Source organism: Erigeron canadensis, chromosome 7 (assembly GCF_010389155.1).
Source record: "Erigeron canadensis isolate Cc75 chromosome 7, C_canadensis_v1, whole genome shotgun sequence".
NCBI lineage: Eukaryota > Viridiplantae > Streptophyta > Magnoliopsida > Asterales > Asteraceae > Erigeron > Erigeron canadensis.
In genome coordinates this window covers 8,050,713-8,074,220 of record NC_057767.1, presented here as the reverse complement: position 1 = coordinate 8,074,220, position 23,508 = coordinate 8,050,713, and the positions used below count along the sequence as shown (strand labels likewise).

The window sequence follows — 23,508 nt, the reverse complement described above, 5'->3', positions numbered from 1 at the left end:
TAATGGGGTTATTGAGAGAAAAAATCGAACACTTCAAGAAATGAGTAGAACAATGTTAAATGAACAATCTATTCCTCAAAAGTTTTGGTGTGATGTCGTCGCCACCGCTTGTTATATACTTAATAGAGTGCTTTTTAGACCATTAATGAATAAAACACCTTATGAAGTATTAAAAGGAAAGAAACCTTCTTTAAAAAAAGTTAAAAATTTTGGGTGTCAATGTTTTGTTCTAAATAAGAAAGATCACTTAACTAAATTTGATCCTAAAGCATATGAATGTGTCTTTCTAGGCTACTCTCTCATAAGTAAAGCATATAGGGTCTTAAATAAAGAAACTAACATTGTAGAAGATTCAGTAGATGTTACATTTGATGAATCGGAACCTAAACCTAAAACCTTGCCGCTAAAAGATGATGATGTAATTGAGGAAGAAGTTAGAGCAAATCCACCTCAAATAGAATCAACCAATGAAGATGTAACACCTCAAGTTGAACCTCAAGTACAAACCATTATTAATATAAGAGAAGTAAGAGATCATCCCATAGATCAAGTCATTAGTGACCTAAATCAAAGAGTAACTAGATCAGATGGGGGAAAGTCTTTACTACTCAACCAAACTCAATCTTTTGTTTATATTTTATATATGTTTTATTTATTTCATAAAGACAGATAAAGACAATAAATACTATTTATATCCATTTACTTTATTATAGTAAGTAATATTATATTATACTTGATCACATGTAACTATAAATGTCATGCTACTTGCGACTTACAAAGCATTGGCAAATTACATCCAAGAAGTAAGAAATTTGATTTTTGTTATTTACTAAGTACCAAATGAGTAGTTTTCTTGTATATTTATCCATCTTACTCCTTTCCTTTCATTTCGGGAGATTTTAAAAATAATTTGTAGGTGTTTATTGAAAAAAAAAAAAAACAAAAAAACAAAAACAAAGCAACTAGAAAATCATCGTGGAGGATAGCTTGAACTCAGGGGAAGTGCAAAAGTTCTAATTAATATGTCTAAGCGTTAATATAGTCGATTGTAGTATGCAAAAGTTCTAATTAGTAAGACTTCATTTTACAAGGTCACTTTGGGTCCCTAAAGGCTAAAACCCTTTAGGTCTGTAAAACGGTTGAAACAACCTCACAAATATCTTGCCTTATCGGAGATATTTTTGACTTCGAGTGTCTGTTTGGTACAACTCATAAATAATAAATACAGGCAACTCCCTTAGTATAATGGGGTACGTTCAGGGTTAGGGTTAACTAAAAATTAAACCGTATATATCTCTCAAAAATCATGCTAGTATAATCATGTATATTATAGCTGTTAATTTTTTTTTTTTATTATTTTTTTTGTGTGTGAATAATAGTTAGATGAAAATACTCTAAAGTTGAAATAATTTTATATATGAAATAATATGGATGAAGGCATTCCTAGTATTACCCAAGGTCTTGATTTCGATCATTAGGGATGATAAAACCTTAAGGTTTTTTCTCTGAATACTTGTAACGGCTCAAGGTCAACATCTCGTTATCTAGGGTACGTACACCATATACGGTGAGGTTTCCCCGATGTCGTATACCGACTGAATGTTCGAAAAAGATAGTTATTGAATAATGAAATAAATATAAAAGTATATTATTAAAAAGAAATGTGAAGTGTTGAGTGTAAGTGTGTAACTTGTGTTATTTTCATTAAAGTTGCGACTTTTCAAATTCGATGCTACGATGTCACATATACAAATTTTTGTAAAGAAGAGAACACGAGAATGCGAGATAATAAAGAAAGTAGATATAAGAGCAACTAATTCATATGCTTTAAAAACCATAGGCATGATTTAAATTGTTACACCAAAAAAAAAAAATACACATGTGAGTGACACATGTATCATTAGTTAACCCTTTAAGTTTAACAACTACCATCACGTGAGGAAATAAATTAGTTGAAAAGTATTAAGTGGAAGTTAATTAATAAGTTTAAAATAGCACGTTACCCACGTAATGTGACGGTAGTGTTCATAACGCGATCTGATTGTTTTGGCGACAAGTGGTGATTACAACTACTATTGGTAATGACAGTGTGGAGTAGGGTAGGTTGACATAAATGTAACTAATGCAAAGGTGATAGTGAAAATATCTTACATGATAGAATAATACTATTGGTAATGGCGGTGTGGTGTAGGGAAATGTTGTGTATATATATATATATAAAGGGAGAAAAGAAAAAATAGTAATAATAAAAAAATATTCCTTGTCATTTTCTTTGTCTATGCAAAAGTCAAAGCCACAAAGGGCAACTTCTGATGCTCGCCCTACACCCGGTTCGGCCCTCGGGGCTGGTGTAGGGGGCGACTTTCGACAAAAAATGGGCTAGTTTGTCCCGTCAGTCCCTCACTCCTTTCAGTCTAATAAACTTAGTCAACGATTCAATTAGCGTTGTCAAATATATTTGTCAAAGATAGGTTAGAGTTTAGGCTTTAAATAAAAATGGACTAGGGAGGTTTCGTAGAGGACAAAATAGTTATTATTGGTTAACAATGTATATGTTACTTTACCATCATAATTTCATAACAATAAAATCAATCAAGTTGTTGAATTATTTAGTAAAACCTTTCGATTATTGAGGAAGGTTTTCTTTTTTTCTTTCTTTTACTGCAAATTTAAAAATTTTTTGTAAAGTTTGAATTTAAGAATTTTCTGTAAAGTTTGTTTGTTTGTTTGTTTTTTAAATTCATTCTTATCATTATATAAGATATATTTATATTTATATTTATTTGTACTTCAATAAATTTTGAAGTTACTATATTTTTAACAAATGATTTTACAAGTTTTTCTGTAACACTATGGGTTGATATGAAGTGTTATTAACAAGTAAAAGATTTAGAATTGATATTAACTAGTGTCAGTTTTATTTATGGAGGTATTACAACTATAATATTACTAACTTGGATAATAAGCTGTTAAGTTTATACGTTATAATTCAATATCTATCAAAATAATTGGTACCAATATCACTTCCCAAATGAATTGGGTTTGTTTGGAACATGCCAACTTGTTTAAAATTTGGAATCAAACACAAAAGAGGTTTTCGCAAATTGTTGAGATTAACACAAAATGACGAGTCTTTAATCTAAATGTATATGACTCAATCGAGGTGTTTCTTCCATCATCGATTTCAAACTCTTCTCCTTATCATTCTTAAGATGTTTATATAAGAAGGTTCGAGTCAAGGTCTATTTCTAAAAAAAGGGTAAGTGGGTGGTCACCCTCTGAAGCCATGTACCTATTGGTACTCAGCGCGTTTACCGCATATACGCATGCCCGGTGAAAACCCCTGAAAACTTGGTTGGGAACGAGATTCGAACCCAGGACGTGCGCCCCCAAGCCCCCATTGTTAGGGGTACGATACCACTGGGCTATTAACCCATTGGTGTCAAGGTCTATTTTTGGAGCATCAAGATAACTAACTTTAAGATGCATCATGTCTCATTGGTAGACTTATGTAAATTAACTAGTATTTTAATCCTGGGCGTTGCCACAGGAAAAATAACGATGCATAAAATGTATATCATGTATAAGGGCGACTATATATACATAACGATGAACGTACATTACAAAAAAATACTATATGAACGAAAAAAATGGATGTAAGAAACAATTTAGATATGATAATTTAGTTGTAGGCAAAACACTACACGACATTCTGGCTGTTGGTCAGATTACCCAACTGTTAGAATCAATTTATAAAAGGAAATATAAATGGAAATATAACGAAAAAAAAAAGACATTAATGCAAAGGGAAAAAATTTGTTTAATCAATTTTATGTCCATAAGATACCCTAAGGTAACAACAATTCACATACGTAAACAATAATATACATATGTAAGTTGTAAAAAAAAGCAATAATTCACATATTTCATACTCCAGTTCTCAATTTTTCTTCTTTATTTTAAGTATACAAATGATGATGCTGGTATTGATGTAACTTAAAGGAATTATGACGGTGATATTGATAAAATGTAAAATTAGAGTTAGTACAAAATGCATTGAAAAATTAAAAGAGAAGTTGAAAAAATAAGTTGCGGTAAAGTTAGTGATCAAACTTGGAAAACAAAAAGTTTGTGATACAAACTTGTAGTTAATAAGCTATAAACAATTTTATTTTCATAAAGACAGATACTGTGATGTAATAACAATCCACATACGTAAACAATGATTTACATATGTAAGTTGTAAAAAGAAAAAATAATTCATATATTTTATACTATAGTTCTCAATCTTTCTTCTTTATTTTAAATATACAAATGATGATGATGATATTTATGTAGCCTAATGGAATTAAGATGGTGGTGTTGATAGAATGTAAAATTAGAGTTAGTACAAAATGCATTGAAAGAAATAAAAGAGGTAAAAAGTTGGAAAAAATAAGTTGTGGTAAAGTTAGTGGCCAAACTTGGAAAACAAAAAGTTTGTGGTACAAACTTGTAGTTAATAAACTAAATCTAAAGATAATAAAAGTTAGCGGCATAAGTATAAAATTCAAAACTTTTGTGGTAAAATTGAAAAAGTAAAAAGTTTGTGGTAAAAATAAAAAATTAAAAAAAGTTTACTGTAACTAAGGTGACTTGTTTGTTATATATACTAGATTATTACCCGCGTAATACGCGGATAACATATATAACTAATGACATTTTAAATTTTTATAATATCATAAGTTGACAATTATTTAACCAAATAAGAATTAAACCATTAAAAACATGAAGTTACATAATTGGTCGTTTAGATTCCGGTTAACAGTGATCAGATAGTTGAAAAATGGAGACATCATCTATTAGATGTCTCGCTAAGTAAAGTTTTCATTTCTTTGGATGTCTTTCATTCATCAAGATATGTTTGCATTGTCATGTACTTGTGCTGTAACGTTTTGCTCGAATAATATAGTTATAGATTAAAATTACTAAGCAATTTAATTATCAATCTATATATCGCATGTTGTGTTAATATAACTTAAGATTATGCATAATATCATTGCAGTTTTCATACAATTATTTTTCAGATGTATAATTGTGATTGCTTACTATAGACTCCATATTTGTTTTTTAGTTCTTTATTAAGAAGGCCAATTTGACATCTGGTCCGATTTTCAAATTATTAATTTAATAAAATCGTTATATGATAAAAATCCTATACAAAAATCTTTATAACCAAATTTTATTCATTATATGATAAAATCTTATACAAATTTAACATCAGGTCGGATTTTTAAAAAATTAATTTAATAAAATCGTTATATGATAAAAATATACAAAAATCTTTATAACCAAATTTTACTTATTATATGATAAAAATCTTAATAAATAAAAAAAAATTTAATAAAAACGTATTACATTAAAAAAGAAAACTTTATTGTGAAAAAATAAAAAATTAATTTTAAAGATAAAAAATGATGTAAAAAATATAAAAATAATGATTATTAATGTCTACAAACTTAAATAAGAAAATAATAATAATTTAAATTTATTAAATTAAAATTAAATTTGAAAAGTTAAATAAGGTATATAACATCATCATTTAACCTAATGACTCTAATTAATAGTTGAACTATATCTAAAAGTCCATACTTTTCCAATTATAAGTTAAGGTTTTTCTTATATATATATATATATATATATATAGGATAGAGATCAAATGAGAAGGTATCTTAAGAAGAGAAGGGAGAGAAGATTCGTTTTTTATTTTTTTTAACTTGTTTTCTTGACTTTTATTCTTTTTTTTCCCATTTTTTATTCTCTCTTTAATTAACTTATTCCATATAAAAATTTTAAAAAAGTTTTAAAAATTATTATTTTTTCAATGGGCATAGCCCGTAAGCTATAGGCGAAGCCTTTCGGCTTATGGCGGAGCCATAATAGCTCACTAACTCGGGTTAAAAAATTTTTATTTTTATTTATTTTTTAAAATTTTTTTAAAAAAATTGACTCCATAAGAGTCATAAGAGCCTTCTCTCTGAATCTCTACCATATAATATATAATATATATATATATATATATATATATAATATAATAGAAGGTGATTTTTAAAAAAGTAAAACCTTTATACGACATTGTTAGTTTTTTTTTTTTTTTTTGAACGGTACTACATTGTTAGTTATCATGTAATTCGACCAAAACTTGTTTTTATTTTCCGGCGTTATCCCTTTTCAATAATCATCTTAAATTTAAGGATCATTTGTCATTATCAAAAACTTTATAGTCAAACTTTGGGTCAAATAAAACATACATAACGGGAAATAAATTATTACTGTATCCTCTGTCAATCCGTAGTATAACTTACATAGAAAAAACCATTGTTGTTTTGTCCTTTTCCTCCCTCTTAACATGTGTCACCTTTTTTTTCTCCACTATCTTACTCTCTGATAATACAAAACAATCCAAAATCCAATGTTTCATAACCAAACTCAATATATTTCTGTTACATAATCTATATCTCACTCTCACATATATATATATACATACACACAAAGATTCTCTATATGTATCATCAAACAATAATGCCTAGGCATGGTTGATGCTAGTTCTGTTATATATATGTATTAATTCTATGGAGTCAAGCTTTAGTCTTTACTCTTCTTCCCAAGAAAATATACTTATGGTAATTTTCTATATCTATCATCATATTACAATACCATGTTAATTGTGCCATTGTATAGCTAGGGCCTCAAATTTAACAATTAGTACAATACAATATATACATATATATAGATATTAAATTAACTTAATTAGTCCCTATTTTTTCTGGGAAGTTGATGCAACTTCTTTTTTTTTGTAAACTTTGAAGTTATACATTGTGGTATATATTCATATTAAAATGTTGTGTAGTGGGTGTATTATTAGTGTATATATATGGGCTTAGCTTCGATGCACTTAACTGCGTTATTTTTGGATGCAGTTACCTTGAAAATCAGGGGGGCATTTTGTAATATATCAATGATATACGAGTATATGATATGTTCATCTATGAATTTTGCAGTCAACTGCATATTCGATTTTCCTTCGTTATAAATATTATCTTAATAAATATCTTCTCTAATTATTATCTTTTCGTTATGATGAAAATTAAGTATGTTAAGAAAATAGTTTTGTACTTGAAAAAACTAATGTATATATGTTGTGTTTTTATATGAAAATACAATTTTATGATTTTATTGATACAGAATTGGTCAAGTGGTGGTTCATATTCAGGTAGAGATCCAGATTCAAACAAGAGTACTACTGTAGGTATAAGAAATGGAGGTCCCTACATAAAGGTGGAAACAACAGAAGGTATATATAATAATAATGTGACATAATTTAATGTACTCGTAATAATTAAAGAAAAAGTAAAGGCTATTACCTAAAAAGAAAAAAAGTTTTTGGTGCAAGGAAATTTTAAATTCTTGTTGGATTTTTTTTGTGGTTTGAAATATAAATGCAGCTATAAAAGAATACATTGATGGAGAGATTCAAGATATATATTCAGCAAGAAGCTCATTTTCAAGTACTAGTAAAGGTAAAGGTAATACATGTTGAATTTTCATTGATTTATATAATGTGGAATTGATATTTAGTATAATAGTTAAGTAGTTTGAATTTTTTTTTTTTATTAGAATGGGAAAATCGAAAATCAAAAACTGAAATACTACTAAGGAAGTCTGATCGGAGAAGACCCGCGTCATTGGATATGAACAATCAAGGGATAAATGGGGCTAGCTTGTCCCCGAGATTAGGTGTAGGGATAAAAGGGGCGGCGTCAGTTAGGAGAAGCGGAATGTTAACAAGCCCAGGAACGCCTACTTATCGTTCCAGTGGAGTTGGAATTCAGAAAGGTTGGAGTTCTGAACGTGTGCCTTTGCATACGAATGCCAATCGGTTTACATTGATGGCGAATAGTAATAGTGGAAGGACATTGCCTTCGAAATGGGAAGATGCTGAGAGGTGGATAATTAGTCCAGTTGCAGGGGAGGGGGCTTTGAAGTCTTTGGTTCAAGAGCCACAAAGGCCGGTTAAGTCTAAGAGTGGCCCACTTGGGCCGCCTGGCTCTGTATACTACTCCATGTATTCTCCTGCGGTTCCTGGCTTTGATGGAGGGAATGTGAGAAGTGTTGTTACTGAATTGCCGTTTTCTGCCAGAATAAATGGTGATAATAGTTCATGGATTCAATATGGAGAAGGCCATGAAAGCAATGGGAGATTCGCTTCCCTGGTGGATCATGGTATGGCAAGATCAGTCAGCTTACATGGCTCTTCCGAGTCACTGTGTCAGTCCATGTTTCGGATTAATCAAGGTAAATACACCTCTTGCCGTTTCAAGTATTAAATAATTAATCTCTTACAGAAGCTAGTATTAGTCTGGTAATGTAAATATTTCTTAGATTATTGATTCCTATACAAGCTTAACTTGTGGCTGTCTCCATAATTATCATGTCAAATTGGTTTCTTCTAAGTTGGATAACTATTTTCAACCTTTAAAAGTTTGCTGTACTTGAGAAATTAGATCATATATATATATATACAGATTATTAAGGCTTACACTGAGGTAACAACAAAGGATGCAATATTGACCCATTATACGTTAAAAAATTCAATACTTTCCTAGGGCAATAGGTCTTATGGGTCAGCTGCGTCAAAAGTCATCGAGACTGTCTGCAAATGCCTAAAAGTGTCTATAGTTCTATATCACTTGATTTCTATATAAAAGAGTATTAGTTAGCAATCGAGTTTTTCTAAATTCTGATTATGATACATATAGTATTACACGTTCTGATCTCAAGCACTCTGACCTGTTACCCATTTGCCTAACCCACCCATATTTCCAGTCTAGTTAAGACCTTTTTTGCTTCTTTATTGCTATTTCAAAGATTTTTTATTGTGTGTAAAAATATTCTTATGCAACGAGAAAATTTTAGGTTTTGATTACTTTCCTTCACTTTGCAGATGATAAAGTTGGCGGTTCAATGGATGCTGCCACCAACATATCTCGTGATATATCAAGAAGGGATATGGCAACCCAAATGAGCCCTGAGACTAGTCCTCTATCATCTCCAAGGAGAACAACCTCTAGCTCATTGTCGACTACTATCCTTTCCGTAGATTTGCAACATGTTCGTTATCCTAAAGCAGATATGAGAGACGTGCAGGTAGATGATCAGGTCACGCTGAGTCGAGTCTCTAAGGAAAATAGAGCTCAGGTTCCAGGCAGGGGATCGGACATCATGGATGACTGGATAAAAGGGTCAGATGTTCGACCTGCTGATTTGGAATTTTCGGAGATGAAAAAGAGCCTTTCAAAGTATGCAATATCGTTCAATTCTGAGTTTACGTTTTTCATTTTGAAGGTTTTAAAGCCGATCTCATGTATATCTGTATAGCTTTTAAAGTTTGTTCCTTTTTACAAGGGTTAAGAGGGAGGAAGCTAAAATTACCGCATGGGAAAACCTGCAGAAGGCAAAAGCAGAAGAAGCAATAAGGAAACTAGAGGTCCTCTTTTTCCAATCATAAATACAAAATGCATATCTAAGACTGGAAAAATGTATTTTGTTAAACCTATCCTCCATATGTTTTCAATATAGTGATGAAGAAGTTTATAAGCGTTCGGTAACACTTTAAGCGACTTATGAGTTATGACCGGGTCAACGCATCTAACCTGATGGAGATAATAACTCAAATCACATAATATTAAGTTAACGGGTCAAACTTTTAACTCATGTTCAGAATAGGCTGAAGCTTCGAAAACAATCTCTTTAACATATATCCAACCATTAGCATGCATAAGAATACAGGATCATAGTGGTTTTTAAATAACGTGGAATTGGTTCTTACTTGAGATTTTTGGTTCAGATGAAATTGGAAAAGAAGAGATCGTCATCAATGGATAGGATTATGCAAAAACTCAGATCATCTCAGAAGAAGGCCCATGAAATGAGAGAATCAGTATTATCTACCAAGTCCCAAGAAGGTGCTACATCTTCACAAAAGGCCATCTCAGTCATCAAAATTCGCCACATACGTTCCTTAACTGGCTGCTTTACCTGCCCTGCATTTTGACGGACTGTTGTCTATTAGTGCTTGGTGTCAGCCTCATACACCAGGTAATTCTCTTTTCTGTCCACAAATGTGTTCATTTCTGGTTTAAACGTTCTCGGAACATCAGAGATTAATATGGTCATTTCTGGTTTTGGCAACAGTTCTCGTCTCCCTGAAGTACAAAAGCCCTGATCACCTTTTTGCGAGGATCTATCTATCAGGAAGTCCGAAAATTCCAATGTCCAAGGTACCACTAAATGCAACTAAGTTAGGCCTAGTTGGATTTGCTCTGTAGTTTGTCGTGTAAAAATAGTAAAAAGTTAACAAATTACGTTTGAGAAAAACCTGCTCTTTCGGAAGCTGAGATTGAACTTTATGGTTTTGTGAATGACATAGCGGCTGATCCATGCACTTAAGTGTTTATTTCCTTTAAGAACTTGCAACAAATGCGTACTCATATGATCTTACATATTTATACATACTCCAGAGTGAACACAAACTATATATCTAGTCTGTCATTTCTAGTTTCTTCTTTAATATCAAGATCATACGTGCAAAGGATATTACATTGATATAAAATAAGAACATATCAAGATCACATCTTTTCACTTCAAACACTATATATATGGTCATACCTGAGTGGGCAGGAACAGAATAGTATAGTCATTAGAATATGCTTGTTAGTTACAGCATAGGAATTATGTAAAGAACCATGTATGTGTTTGGTTCAGTTTGTATTGTTTACTCAGTTTTTGTCAAACTCTACACACCTGTATATAGTATAGATATATAACTATAAAATTATGTTGTTTTATTTGTTAGTTTTTATGTTGTGAACACAATCCCCATCTGATTGACTGATACCCTCTTTAGTCCTTTTTTTGCACCGCTTGTCCATCATTAGTCATGTTCAACATAGTTGGTACAAGGTCAGTCCCGAGTCGAGTTACATCAATATAGTCTTTAGGACCATGAGCTGCTAATCCTGGAATTATCAGTCCAACCATCCTAAAGAATCTCTCAATATGATTTTCCTTGTATTCTTTGCCTTTCCAATATGGCAAAATGAAACTCCTAATGATCTCCCAAAACGCATTTAAATACTTGGGTATAACCCACACTAGTGAGAAGTAGTTCTTGTTTGGTTCTTCCTCCATCACCTGAATATAACTTCCAAAGATTAGCCATAGTCAAATGGTTAATATGAAAAAATAGCTCGAAAAGGAATAAGTCAAAGTTATATTATCACGGTCATAATGTAAGTTCTGTATCTTATTAAGCACACATTTATTTAGAACAAAAAAGAAATCTGAAAAACAGAGGTCAACCCAACCATTTAAGTTCGTATAAAATATTACCTGTTTTGACCTCTTAATCTGCCTATTACCTAGGTTTGTGGGTTCCTGCTGGGTTCGCAGGTTGAATTACCTAGCCTTAACTAGACCCACAAATAATTTTAGATCAGAAGTTACAGCCTGAACCATGGCCTATTGACCCAGAACATAACTTGCGTAACGTAACTAATACATGGGTCAAATAGTAAAATAGGTTCATGGGTTGACGGATTGGTTTAAGATCATATGGATTAGGGTAAACCTGCATTGATTTTTACCCCAAAATTTTAGTTTTCAAAACAAAAAACAAGGAACAAATAAGTATCTGCGTATAAAATGCATTAAATCAATCAAATTATATGAAGTGCATTATGAGCAAAACACTAAGTGCATTAAGGAGTTGATGGTTGGCTAAGATTACACCGTCGTAACCCGCTTTTCTGTGTGGGTTTTAAGTCGGGTCAATTTTTCATAGCCCTAGTCAGATCAATATAGTTCCAACATTATTAGTAAATAATCTATCTTCAGGTGTAAATATCTTAAAGGCTATGGGTTCTCATGTTCACACATTTCTTAGACACACACACTTGCTTAGAGTACACAAATTTGTTATACCTTGCCGTTGTAGAAGCTATTGAAGTATAGACTCGGCCCAAAATGCTTAAAGAAGAGAGAACGATCATCGTAAGGCAATCTAGGTACCATATCATTGCCATAAACATACCTAAAATACCTCACATTATGATCTTTAATAATCTTCATCATGTATCTCCCAAAAGACTCATCCCCTACTCTTGGTTGCCCAAATGTGTAAACCCCTTCTAACCTCTTCAACAACCACGTCTCTTCATGTAACCCAAGCACTCCGGCAAACAAGATAGCTAACGCCCCTCCTAGACTATGGCCCGTTACTATAAACTTTGCATTTGGGTTCCTTTCTAAAAGCTCTTTAAGTTTTTCTCTGATCTTGTAGTAAGCAAAAGGGTGTTCAACAGTTTGATCTTGTGGGGGTTCGGGTTCTGATGGCCAACCTTTGCCCTTTTGTAATCCGAGTGCTTTCATGAACCCGCCGTGGATTCGTCCAATGGTTTTAGTTTGTGTTATGTCTTCGAGCTCGTACCATGAGATATCGACATCAGTCATCCAATCGCTTGCATTAAACGGGCCAGTTCCTCTAAATGCAACTACTATCAAGTTTGGGTCTGAAGTTGAATCTTGAAACATGGTTGCATATGTTGTGAATTTATCCTGGTAATCTGTTACACAAAATTATATAATTGATGTCAAACTCTAAAGTCTAAACATAAAAGAAATTTTAAAACATATAGAGTTATACGTATGGACTTATGGTCAAGTTTTCCATCAACAATTACAAGTATAAATGGTTATGTAATTTCTCATTGATATAATACATATGGCGTCGGTGATTGTTGGTAAGTTGTTTTCTACTAGTTGAAAGTTACTTTAACATAAGTTGTTTTATTTTATTTCTAATCAGATTTACTCGTACCTAATTTGAAAATCTTGAATTGTCATAGTAAGTCTTCTAATATGATGAATTTATTTGACTAATTAATACAAACCATTGACTTTGAAGTCAATAGGTAAAGCATACCATAGCGGAACATTTTTCCAAATTCCAACCAACATGGTACATCTCACAACTTTATTTAAAAAAAATACTAGAAAGATGCCCGCACAAAGCGACGGTGATGGTGGTGGAAACGAAGGTGTTGCGACGGCGGTAGTGGTACGCGATGTGCAACGATGACGGTGGTGGTGGAGTGATAGTGAATGTAAATTAATTGAGGTAAGAGATGGTTAATATGGTTTTTTAAGGGTTGGAGAATTTATGTGGTAATTTATTTCATTAATGGTATTATAGGTAAATATGTTTAAATTAGTGAATAAAGAAAAGGAATAATATTGTCATTTCAAAATCTTAATTACTTGATGGGGTGGGGTAATTTGCTTTATAGAGTAATATAGATATAGATATAGATATTTTAATAAAAAAAAATACATTACATTTTTGAATTAAATAACACACTTAAATAATTAAATAATACACTTAAAACGCAAATGCATTAATGAAAAACATTACAATAATTTTTGTAAGAAAAAACTAGAAGTAGAGTAGATGAGAACAAAGATGTGATTAACTAAGATGAGTAAAATGACACGAGTAGTATACTAATAGTGTTTTGGGGTAAAAAAAAAAAAATACTTGCATCACTTAAGCCATACAAAAAATTTAATTTTTTTTTTTACACACAAACTAAGGCTATCTCTAATAGGGTGCTCTTAGGTGCCCTTTGCCGTTGAAGTTTGTCCAAAACTAAGAATTTTTTGAAGGATACCTTTACCTAAGGGCATGCCCTTACTTGTACTTACCTAGTATATTTTTGTTTTTTATTGAAGGTAAAATGATATGTAAGGATGTTTGCATGGTTGGAAATAAAATTATAAGATTTGAAGGATTTATAAAGATTTGATTTATAAGGATTTATAAGAATATAATATGGTAACTCAGGACAAGATTTAACCCCCTTCGTCACCTTGGTGATTAATTAGCTCCCCTGTGGAGTGTCCGACTATACATAAACCTTCAAATTAATTTTCAACAAAATAGTGACACTGTGACAGTGAAAACCTTTAATTAATAAGTGTCTAATTAATTATGCTTAACTATATTTGGCGAAAAACAATGGTCTAGCTTAGATTGGTATCTCTTAAATCTTAAGCTATCGGCTCTAATTTTAGAGTACTTGTTTTCCCTTAAAAGCAAGTATGGTGTCAGCTGGTTGCTTGTAAGTTATTTTTCATTATACGAGACGGGGTGTTCGTGCGATGCAGCGGTGATGGTGGTAACGACAAAGGTGTGGCTGCGGCAATTGTGGCGATGATGTGCGGCGGTAAGGGTTAATATGGTTATTTAAGGATTGGAGAATCTATGTTGTAGTTTATTTTATTAAGGGTATTATAGGTATATAGGTAAAGATGTTTAAATTAGTGAATAAATAAGAAAGGTAATATGGTCATTTCAGGTTCTTAATTATTTAAAGGGGAAGGGCAGTTTGCTTTATATAGTAGTATAGATGATTCTAGTACTCAATTTAATAGTTTTTATTAGTTTTCTAGTCTAAGGTTTCTTCAGCTAGCGCGTTTTTTTTCTTTTGTATTTGGTGCATGTAATTAGAAATGTGTTGAAATGTCACAATTTCATATCGATCTCATATCTCAAAAGCCATATTAAAGCTTTATAAAGTGATACAAATTTTAAAAACCTAAAGAGCCGGTCTCATTCAATTCTTATATATTGTCCGCCATCTACCTTATATATATATTTCATGTTTCGTTTAAATAACTAGCAATCTATTATTTTTCGGTAAAAACTACCAATCTATTATATCCTTGATTAATTAGGTATTTAAAACAAACTTTTTCTAATCAAATGTAACTCAAATGCAAGGATAAAAATAATTTTATATTATTTAAAAACCCCAATTATTATATAAGTTTTTATAATTTGTTCGGACAAGACACATATTTAAATTTATTTAATACACCAAATATTTTTATAGATATATAAATTTATTTAATAGGAATTAATGAAGCAGCGGCGTATCTACATAGTGGTTATGGGGTCCATTTGACCAACTTTAGAGGGGGAAAAATTCTTACAAAATCCTTATAATTTTTTTTTAAAATCTCGATCCTTGAGATGGAGAAATTCCTTAGACATATAAAGTTAGATGTAAATTAAACCCAAATATTTTGATATGTAAAATAAACCCAAAAACTTATATACTTTTTATATGTTTGCATTTATGATTCGACTGATCCATCAAACCCAACCCACTCATTTTTCATTTTTCATGTTTTTTAATTATACTCCGTCCGTCCCAATTTAAATGTCACGTTGACTGACTTTGACCGTAAATAACTTTGTTTGTGTCATGTAACACTTGATATAAAGTATACGAATGGATTGAGCTTTTAATATACTTTTCGTTCATATAAGTTTCATCAACTACTATATAGTACAAACAAAGTTATTTACGGTCAAAGTTAGTCAACGTGACATTTAAATTGGGATAGAGGGAATATTGAAAGTCTTAAAGGAGAGTTGGAACCTCAATTTAGCCACTATAATGAATTATAAGATCTACCATTGTAAGATTGAAGATTTTATATTTTAGGAAATTTCATTTAGGAAAAAAAAAACCGTGTGTCTTTGATATATATATATATATATGTGAATTTTAAATAGAATTTTGTTTGATTTTACTTTCTTTTATTTTTTATTTTTTTTTAAAGTGAGTTTCGATTCAGATGTGTTAGAGACAATTTTAACCAGAGATTTTCTGGACCTCCAACCCCTTACTTATAGAAAATTCATTTGATATGAGAACCCCAAGATTAACTTGAGACCTTGGGGTAAACTCACCCCGGAGCTCACATGGTGGATTTAAAAGATAGTGTCTAACAATAATTATGTGAAAATGATAAGCTTCTCTAAAGTTACTTTCAACTCTACTTGTAAAGTTGGAAGCATCTTAACATTTGGATTGAAATCAAAAGTCAAAATTTAAGAATTATGTTTGAATCTTAATAACTTTAGAGAATCTCAATCCACAACTAAGACTACCTACCAACTTATACTGTTCGGAGAGCCTAATGTATGATTTTTATACTATATCGTGTCACAGGTTAATTTCTTACCATTCCAAAATTCGTAGAAGTCAATGAAATCCATCTGAAAAAATAGAAAAGAAAAGAAATAAAATTCATTAAACTGTTTAATGAATCAACAGAAGATGATACATTATTATATTATAATTATATTATATCAGTTATTAGAAGAATCTGATTTATTTAAAATAAATTATTAAGTCCCCCACACGAAAGTTAGGAGGTGGAAGGAGTGGAGTGTTTGATCTAATTCATAACTAATTAAAATAAACTATAATTAAATTAGAATAATTAACCAACAACACGCATAACACATGCATTTAAATATTTTATCGGCTTCAGATCGATGAGTTTTCTTGATGAGTTTTCTCTCACTTAGATAATCACGAGACACACAGGTTAAAAATGTTCTAGAATGTCATTTGGCAACTTTCAGATTACCTCATTCACATAATTGCTATATATTCTTTTTTCAATGATAAAGTTAGCTTTGATCTAAGTTTAAAATATTATTTCATCCATATTTAAATTTAAAATGTTACGGCATTCGTATAAGTTTGTGTATATAGATATATGCATGCAAAAATATATACCAATAAATAATTAATAAAAATCGTAAAAAAAAATACTAGTACAAGTTTAATACAGAATTATAAATTATTTAAACCGTGAATAAATTATAATACCCCTAATAATAAAATATGGTAAGATAAGATGTAGAATTAAGTTAGGTGACCTTCAATTGATCTTGTATTGCAGCTTCAACAAATTCTTTGCTTTCATAAGACAATTTTGCAGCCATCATGGCTAGCGACGAGTTATATCTACCATCGCCTGTTTCAATACTTGCATCGAGTTTCAACCTCTTGTCAAGTTCACCGATAAACGACATAAACTTTTCCGGTGACTCGGGTTTCACCACCTTTCCTGCAATCCAACCAAGTCCCAAATTAAAACTAACCATGACCACGTATGTATGTAACAACCAGCCATTAGGCCAAAAAGGTCCACAATTTAGGAAAACATTAATTCAGTATTATAGGGACGGAGCCAGAATGTTTATCTAGTAGTTTATAACTAAATAAATCTAGTGAGATTGGGTATAGTAACGCATGTAAATAATTATATAATTAGACCAAACAAACTATATAGTTATTGAAAACTAGATACGTAACATATTCAAGAATAATTAAGTTAAACGTACTAACCTCGTATACGATTCATTAGAAGTCCAAAAAGGCCACCATTGCATGATAAAAGATTCAACCATGTCTCGATAAACAACCCGAATTGAGCCATTGGTTTATTTGCCCAAATAAGAATTTTTTGTGCAAGTAAAGAGGCGAAAATGAGCCATCGTTGCGAAAGCTTCTCACGGGTTGACTCGATCTCCTCCATACCATCACATTTTTCATTGTAAAAGTTTCTATTGTTTAGAGAATTAGTTGAACATATCAAAACACAAGCAATATCATAGAGACTTGCTTCTTTGGCATGAACCACCAAGAAATTTTTACAGAAATCTTCATCAGTTGCCATGGCTTTGAAGTTAAGAACTCCAAGGAAATAAGCAAAGGAATGATGATATGGCCCAAGTATACCATCATCACATTATATAAATATGTTGACTTCTATAATAAGATATGACTCAAAGGCCAGATGAGTTAGCATGTAGACAATTAAGTTAGTGTTGCTAAGTCAATAATTAATTAGATCTTAATAATATTGATATAAATAATAATATACAAAATAAGTTATTTTAACTGTAGGTGTATAGGTGTTTAATTTTTAAAATGTATTTTGCAATATAGCCCTTTAGCGCGAACACGATAAATACAATTACAATATATCATATACCTTCAGGAAATTCGTGAGTAATTAACTTATCCATCATTAAAAGAAAAAGAAATTTTGAATACCTCTAATCGATCAATATATATGATCCATTTCTAAGCTATATTTAGGGGGGGAAAATCTCATCATTAGAGTATTTTTCACTATTTAACTTTAGAGAAAATTACATTTTTAGTTCCTCAAGTTGACACGATTTTTAATTATTGTCTTTAAGTGAATTAATTACAGAAAAAACTCTGAAGTTGGTCAATTTTTTCACTTTTCACTCTGACACTAACAACCGTCTATCAAGTCCGTTAAGTGAGGGTCAAATTCGTCATTTCACCATGATTTCTTCTTCTTCTTCTTCTTCTTCTTCCACACTCAAACATAGACCCAGATTTGTTAGGTTTTGCATAAAACGAAATGTCAACTAAAATCACGGCGGCCGGAAATTTGAAAATCACGCCGAAAAAATTAAAATATGGATTTATCTCTTGTTTCTTCAAATCAGAACACGAAACATGTTGCGATCAACTCACAAAGAAATCGCGCATGAACCCTAGCCAAAATAAATCCGATCTAGACTTCGCCGGAAAACCTTGAATCGATGGAAAACTTGTTTGAATCGAAAAGAAAAACAAACAAAGCAATTGCACTTCGAATCCAACCAAATCTAGCCAAAACTGATCCTGATCTAATCAATTCTTAATCCAAAAACCTTGTTTCCGATCTCAAATGTGTGTGTTTGTGTGTGTTTCCGTGTGTGTGTGTGGGTATGTGCTCGTGTGTGTTTTTCAGTTGCCATTTTGTTTTCCGGCTGTCGTGATTTTCTTAATCTAGATTTGTGTTTGAGTTTGGAAGAATAAGAAGACTGGATCATGGTGAAATGACAAATCCGCCCCTCAATTAACGGACCTAATAGACGTTTGTTAGTCATAGAGTGAAAAGTGAAAAAATTGACCAAGTTCAGGGGTTTTTCTGTAATTAATTTACTTAAGTGCAATAACGGAAAATCTTGTCAATTTGAATGGACAAAAATGTAATTTTCTCTTAACTTTAACAAATCTCGGTATTTTTCAAATTTAGACTTCCATTGTAAATAAAGACTTTCAATGAATACGTATGTAAAAGTTATATATTTCATAACTTTTCACTTACAGAAAAAAAATTCATGAAGATCTTAGACCTTAAGGAAATTCATCCGAGTTCTGAACTTAGGTATAGAAAATTACTTAAACAAGTGGCGTCAATTAGACTAATTCGGTGTATAAAAATTTATATATTACTATCACAAATTTCAAAAAATGGTTTTTAATATATAAGGCGCTGAATGATAAAATTTTAGTTGACAATTAAAGGTTATAGTTATCATTTTTTCAATATTTTACTTAATTGTTAACAGTTAATTGTGATATGTGTCGTGATGGGAGTATATCATTGTCCTTAATATATTGTAATCATCACCCATGCTAGAATTTAAGCTATTTATCAAGAAGTCTTAAATACTTTACTCTATTGTACATGCATTTTGTAGAACCTAGATGTATATCGATCGCCATAATGATTGTCGTGCATAGTCGTTAAATTTTTACGAGTCTTGGCTTGAGTTTTGCGAGTCGAGTTGTATTGCACAAAACACGAGGCAACTTTTACGAGTTAAGTCAAGCTACATGAATGAACCAATAATTGTTGTAATTTGAGATAATATTGTTATATATTATTGTAAGTTATATTTATATTAACATCATTTTTTGTGTTATTATATATATATTTTAGTGTGAATTTGGAGATAAATAATAAACTTATGATTCAAAAGTATCGAATACGTCATATTTGGGTAAATGTATTAAGATAAACGATCTATATTTTGTTTATAACTATGTCAAATATATTAAGAGTTAATTGCACAGATCATCCATGTGGTTTGTACATTTTTATGGTTTTCACCCTCTAAGTTTTTTTTTTTCATGAATTTCATCCTTAAAGTATAAACACTTTTAGCAATTTACATCCTTTTGAGGGATGTAATGTACTTAAAAAGTTTGCCAGAGTTTGTACACTTTTTGTGTTTTTCATCCCTCAAAAGGATGTAAACTGCTAAAAATGTTTACTTTAAAGCGAAATTCACTAAAAAAGATTTAGAGGGATGTAAATCATGAAAATGTGCAAACCATAGGATGATTTGTGCAATTAACTCTATATATTAATTATACCATTTGATGTTATATTTAAAAGGGTAAATTACACTGTTGGTCCTTGAAGTTGGTATGTTTTTCACTTTTAATCACTAAACTTCAAAAACTGCAAATTCTATACTAAACTTGTCACTTTATTTCATTTTTCATCACCGCGTCAACTTCGATAGCTTTTCTCCCTTAACTTGCCAACATTCGTTTGTTTTTTCTTTTTAATGTAACTTTTCGTCCTTCTCATTGATTTCATTATAAAAGTGATAATCGGCCCAACTTCTAGTATTAGATATTTGTTTTGTTCAATTAGTGAAAATACATATTTATTTATTGTGTTTTGAAACAAATTTTTTTATGTTTACAGTTTACTACTGTATTGGTTATAAAGTAGTTTGATTAGATTAAATAATTATTTTTTTTAGCGATTATAAAATAGTTATTAGTTGAAATTTTATTTATAAAGTTGGATTTTTTAGTGACTGTGTTTGAATTTTTGAGTCTTATTATATCTACTTTAAACGTGAAATCTTTTGTTTATGTTATATAAATTTGTTATAAAACATATAAATGAACTAAGTTTAAACGTACTTTTCTTTAATATAACTTACACTAATTACTATACAATACAAACACAAATTTTTAGAGTCAAAGTTAAAAGTAAAAATAGTAAGAAAATTAAAAATATAACATTTAAAATGAGACAAATGAAGTATTTATATAAAAAAATTTTTAGGTAAATTACACTTTGCATCACTAAAGTTAGGCCGATTATCAATTTTAGTTATGCAATAATAAGAAGAACAAAAACTGGAAAAAAAAAAACACCTAACAAATGTGAGCAAGTTAACGGAGAAAAACTAATGAAGTTGACGCCTTGACCAAAACTGAAAAAAAAAATGACAAGTTTAGCATAGAGTTTGCAATTTTTAAAGTTTAGTAATTAAAAGTGAAAAACATGTCAAGTTCAATGATCAAGAGTGTAATTTATTCTATATAAAAATTTTCTGACTCTTATGATCTAAATCACGAGTTAAAAGAACAGTTTTTCATGTGTAGTCAAAATACAGAAGTTGACAACTATCTATACCACTATATAAAAGTTATAAGCTCATGTTGAAAGTTTAGAAGAAATGGGACATGCGAATTGACCAAAATATTAAATTACACTTTTAGTTCATTATATTATAAAATATTTTTACTAACCCCATTTAAATTAAATACTTTTACCTACACCAATTGATACCGCCACCACCATCACCATCCGTCTCCGCCATCACACCACCATCATCGCCGATCGCCGCTGCATTGCGCGGGTACCATGCTCGTGATAAATGATAATTGCTGGGGGGAAAAAAGTCCCATGTCTAGTTAAAATTTTGAGTCAAAAGGTAACAATTATGCTTTCTCACCAAACAAATTAGCTTTAATGAAAGCTATGTATTTTATAGAAATTTTTTAATTCTTCATTAACATGCATGAACTTTTAATTTGTAAGATTATAACAAGCTAGCTAAATTTGACATTTTTATGAACTCCGATATCATCAAAACTCTTCTAAGAAATCTTTTCAGCTTCAACAAGATTTCTTAAAAGGATTGGTATACGTATACTAAGAGTTCATCAAGGGTGTTTGAATTTAGCTAGTTATTATCATAGTTGTCAAACTCATACGAGTCACGAGTCGAGTCAAAATCAAATGAAAACGAGGCGACTCGGTGTTAGACTCGTTTTGCTCCAGACTCGTAGCATGACTCGTGTTTTGTTTTGCGAGTCGGTACGAGTCATACTCCGAGTCACGAGTCGAATCACGAGTCACAAAAATTATATTTATATTTTTAGCTTATTTTTATTTTTTTAAAAAAACATAACTCTTTTATATGCTTTCAAATTTAATTTAATTTTAATAATATTTACTATTTTAGTATAACATATCAATAAAATAAATATTTCAACAATAAAAACTTATATATAATTATAAAAATTATATATTATCAAATATCCAAACTCTTACGATTCGAGTTATGTTTCGATTTACGAGTCGAAAAATCACATTTCGAGTCGAGTCGATAACTATGGTTATTGTAATCTCGTAATTTTGAACACTAACAAAAACAGACAAAAAAGTGTGGAACTGACTAGTAAAAACACGTTTTACAAATCATTATATATGTGAAACACTAGCTGATATATATATTAGAAATAGAATTTCTATTTCTATAAGTAAAAGGTTCAATTCTTTGGAAGAAAAAACAAATCCATCATAATTTGCCATCTTTGAAAAAGTTATTCGATCTTTCCAAGTTGCTATTTACTAGTTTACTCTTTAGACGTTTGCGTGAACCTTCGTCTTGTATAGGCCATCCAATTAAATCTTCTTCTTTCTTTGCTTTTTTTGGTTAGATAGTTAAAAAGTTTATATTGCGTCTCAATCTAGCTATTTACCTAATCACCATATATTTCGTGTTTTTGTTATATGTTTACATGTTTCATAGTTTACTGATTCGTTGTTTGTGTCTACGCATGCCATCTACTTGTGTGTAAGTTTTAGTTATTTGCCAAACGAGAATCTTCCATCTTTTATCCTATTGACTGACTGACCTTATAAAAACAAAAAATTCTTTGACAAACACAATCAATAATTCTAAGTCAAACATAACATGCAATAATAAAAATGTCATATGTATATAACACACCACTAAAAACAAATAAGCCACGAATACGTAACTGTAAATATACAAAAGTACTATTTAACGGTATTATAGTATAGGGATTAGTATTTTATAATATAAACAACTTTACACAAATTTTCATAGTGTGTATCGAACCTCAATCTCATGCATTGTATAGTATATAATAAATTTTCAAATTTTGAGCATTGTATGTATCCGGGTATATTTACAATTTCACTATGTTTTGAAATAGATATACCAATTTCTTCTATAATTCATCCTATTACTATATTTGCAATTTCATATTCATTAATGGGATCTTCATCTCGATCCCTTCGTATGTTTTTCTATAAAAAGAAAAATATATATTGTTAACATCATGATTGCACTTAGACTAGTATTTATACATGTTAAACAGTTCTCTTGAATCTAAAGTTTGTGAGAAAAACAATGAACATATTAATTATATGATGTTAACATCATATGTATACTAGATGGATACTCGCGCGATGTAGCGGTGGTAGGCAGAAGTGACAGCGGTTGATGATAGTAATTTCTATATCAACGTTAACAAAATTGCGGGTTACAAAAGAGAGACAGTGGTTAGAGCGTGCCTGATTTTAAGGTGGAAAGGGTATTATGGAAATAAAAAAAGTCCAAGGACAAATAAGGTATTTCAAAGACAGAAATAATTAATAGGGGAGTGATTTGCT

At 30.7% G+C, this 23,508-nt stretch overlaps 2 protein-coding genes across 2 annotated transcripts; one reads left to right on the top strand and one right to left on the bottom strand.

Moving 5' to 3' along the window:
• The first annotated feature begins 6,539 nt into the window (after positions 1 to 6,539).
• On the top strand, positions 6,540 to 10,460 carry LOC122608331. Its single transcript, XM_043781427.1, has 8 exons — positions 6,540 to 6,662; positions 7,225 to 7,333; positions 7,485 to 7,565; positions 7,657 to 8,334; positions 8,984 to 9,338; positions 9,445 to 9,526; positions 9,887 to 10,137; positions 10,234 to 10,460. Exons 1-7 carry the CDS (start codon positions 6,579 to 6,581, stop codon positions 10,091 to 10,093), a joined length of 1,596 nt encoding a protein of 531 aa, XP_043637362.1. The 5' UTR covers positions 6,540 to 6,578; the 3' UTR covers positions 10,094 to 10,137; positions 10,234 to 10,460.
• Positions 10,461 to 10,722: 262 nt separating this feature from the next.
• On the bottom strand, positions 10,723 to 17,663 carry LOC122608509 (triacylglycerol lipase OBL1-like). The gene is made up of 5 exons (XM_043781614.1): positions 17,310 to 17,663; positions 16,838 to 17,028; positions 16,132 to 16,165; positions 12,022 to 12,662; positions 10,723 to 11,232 (listed from the first exon to the last, which is right to left on the bottom strand). Exons 1-5 carry the CDS (start codon positions 17,638 to 17,640, stop codon positions 10,942 to 10,944), a joined length of 1,488 nt encoding a protein of 495 aa, XP_043637549.1. The 5' UTR covers positions 17,641 to 17,663; the 3' UTR covers positions 10,723 to 10,941.
• Positions 17,664 to 23,508: the final 5,845 nt, after the last annotated feature.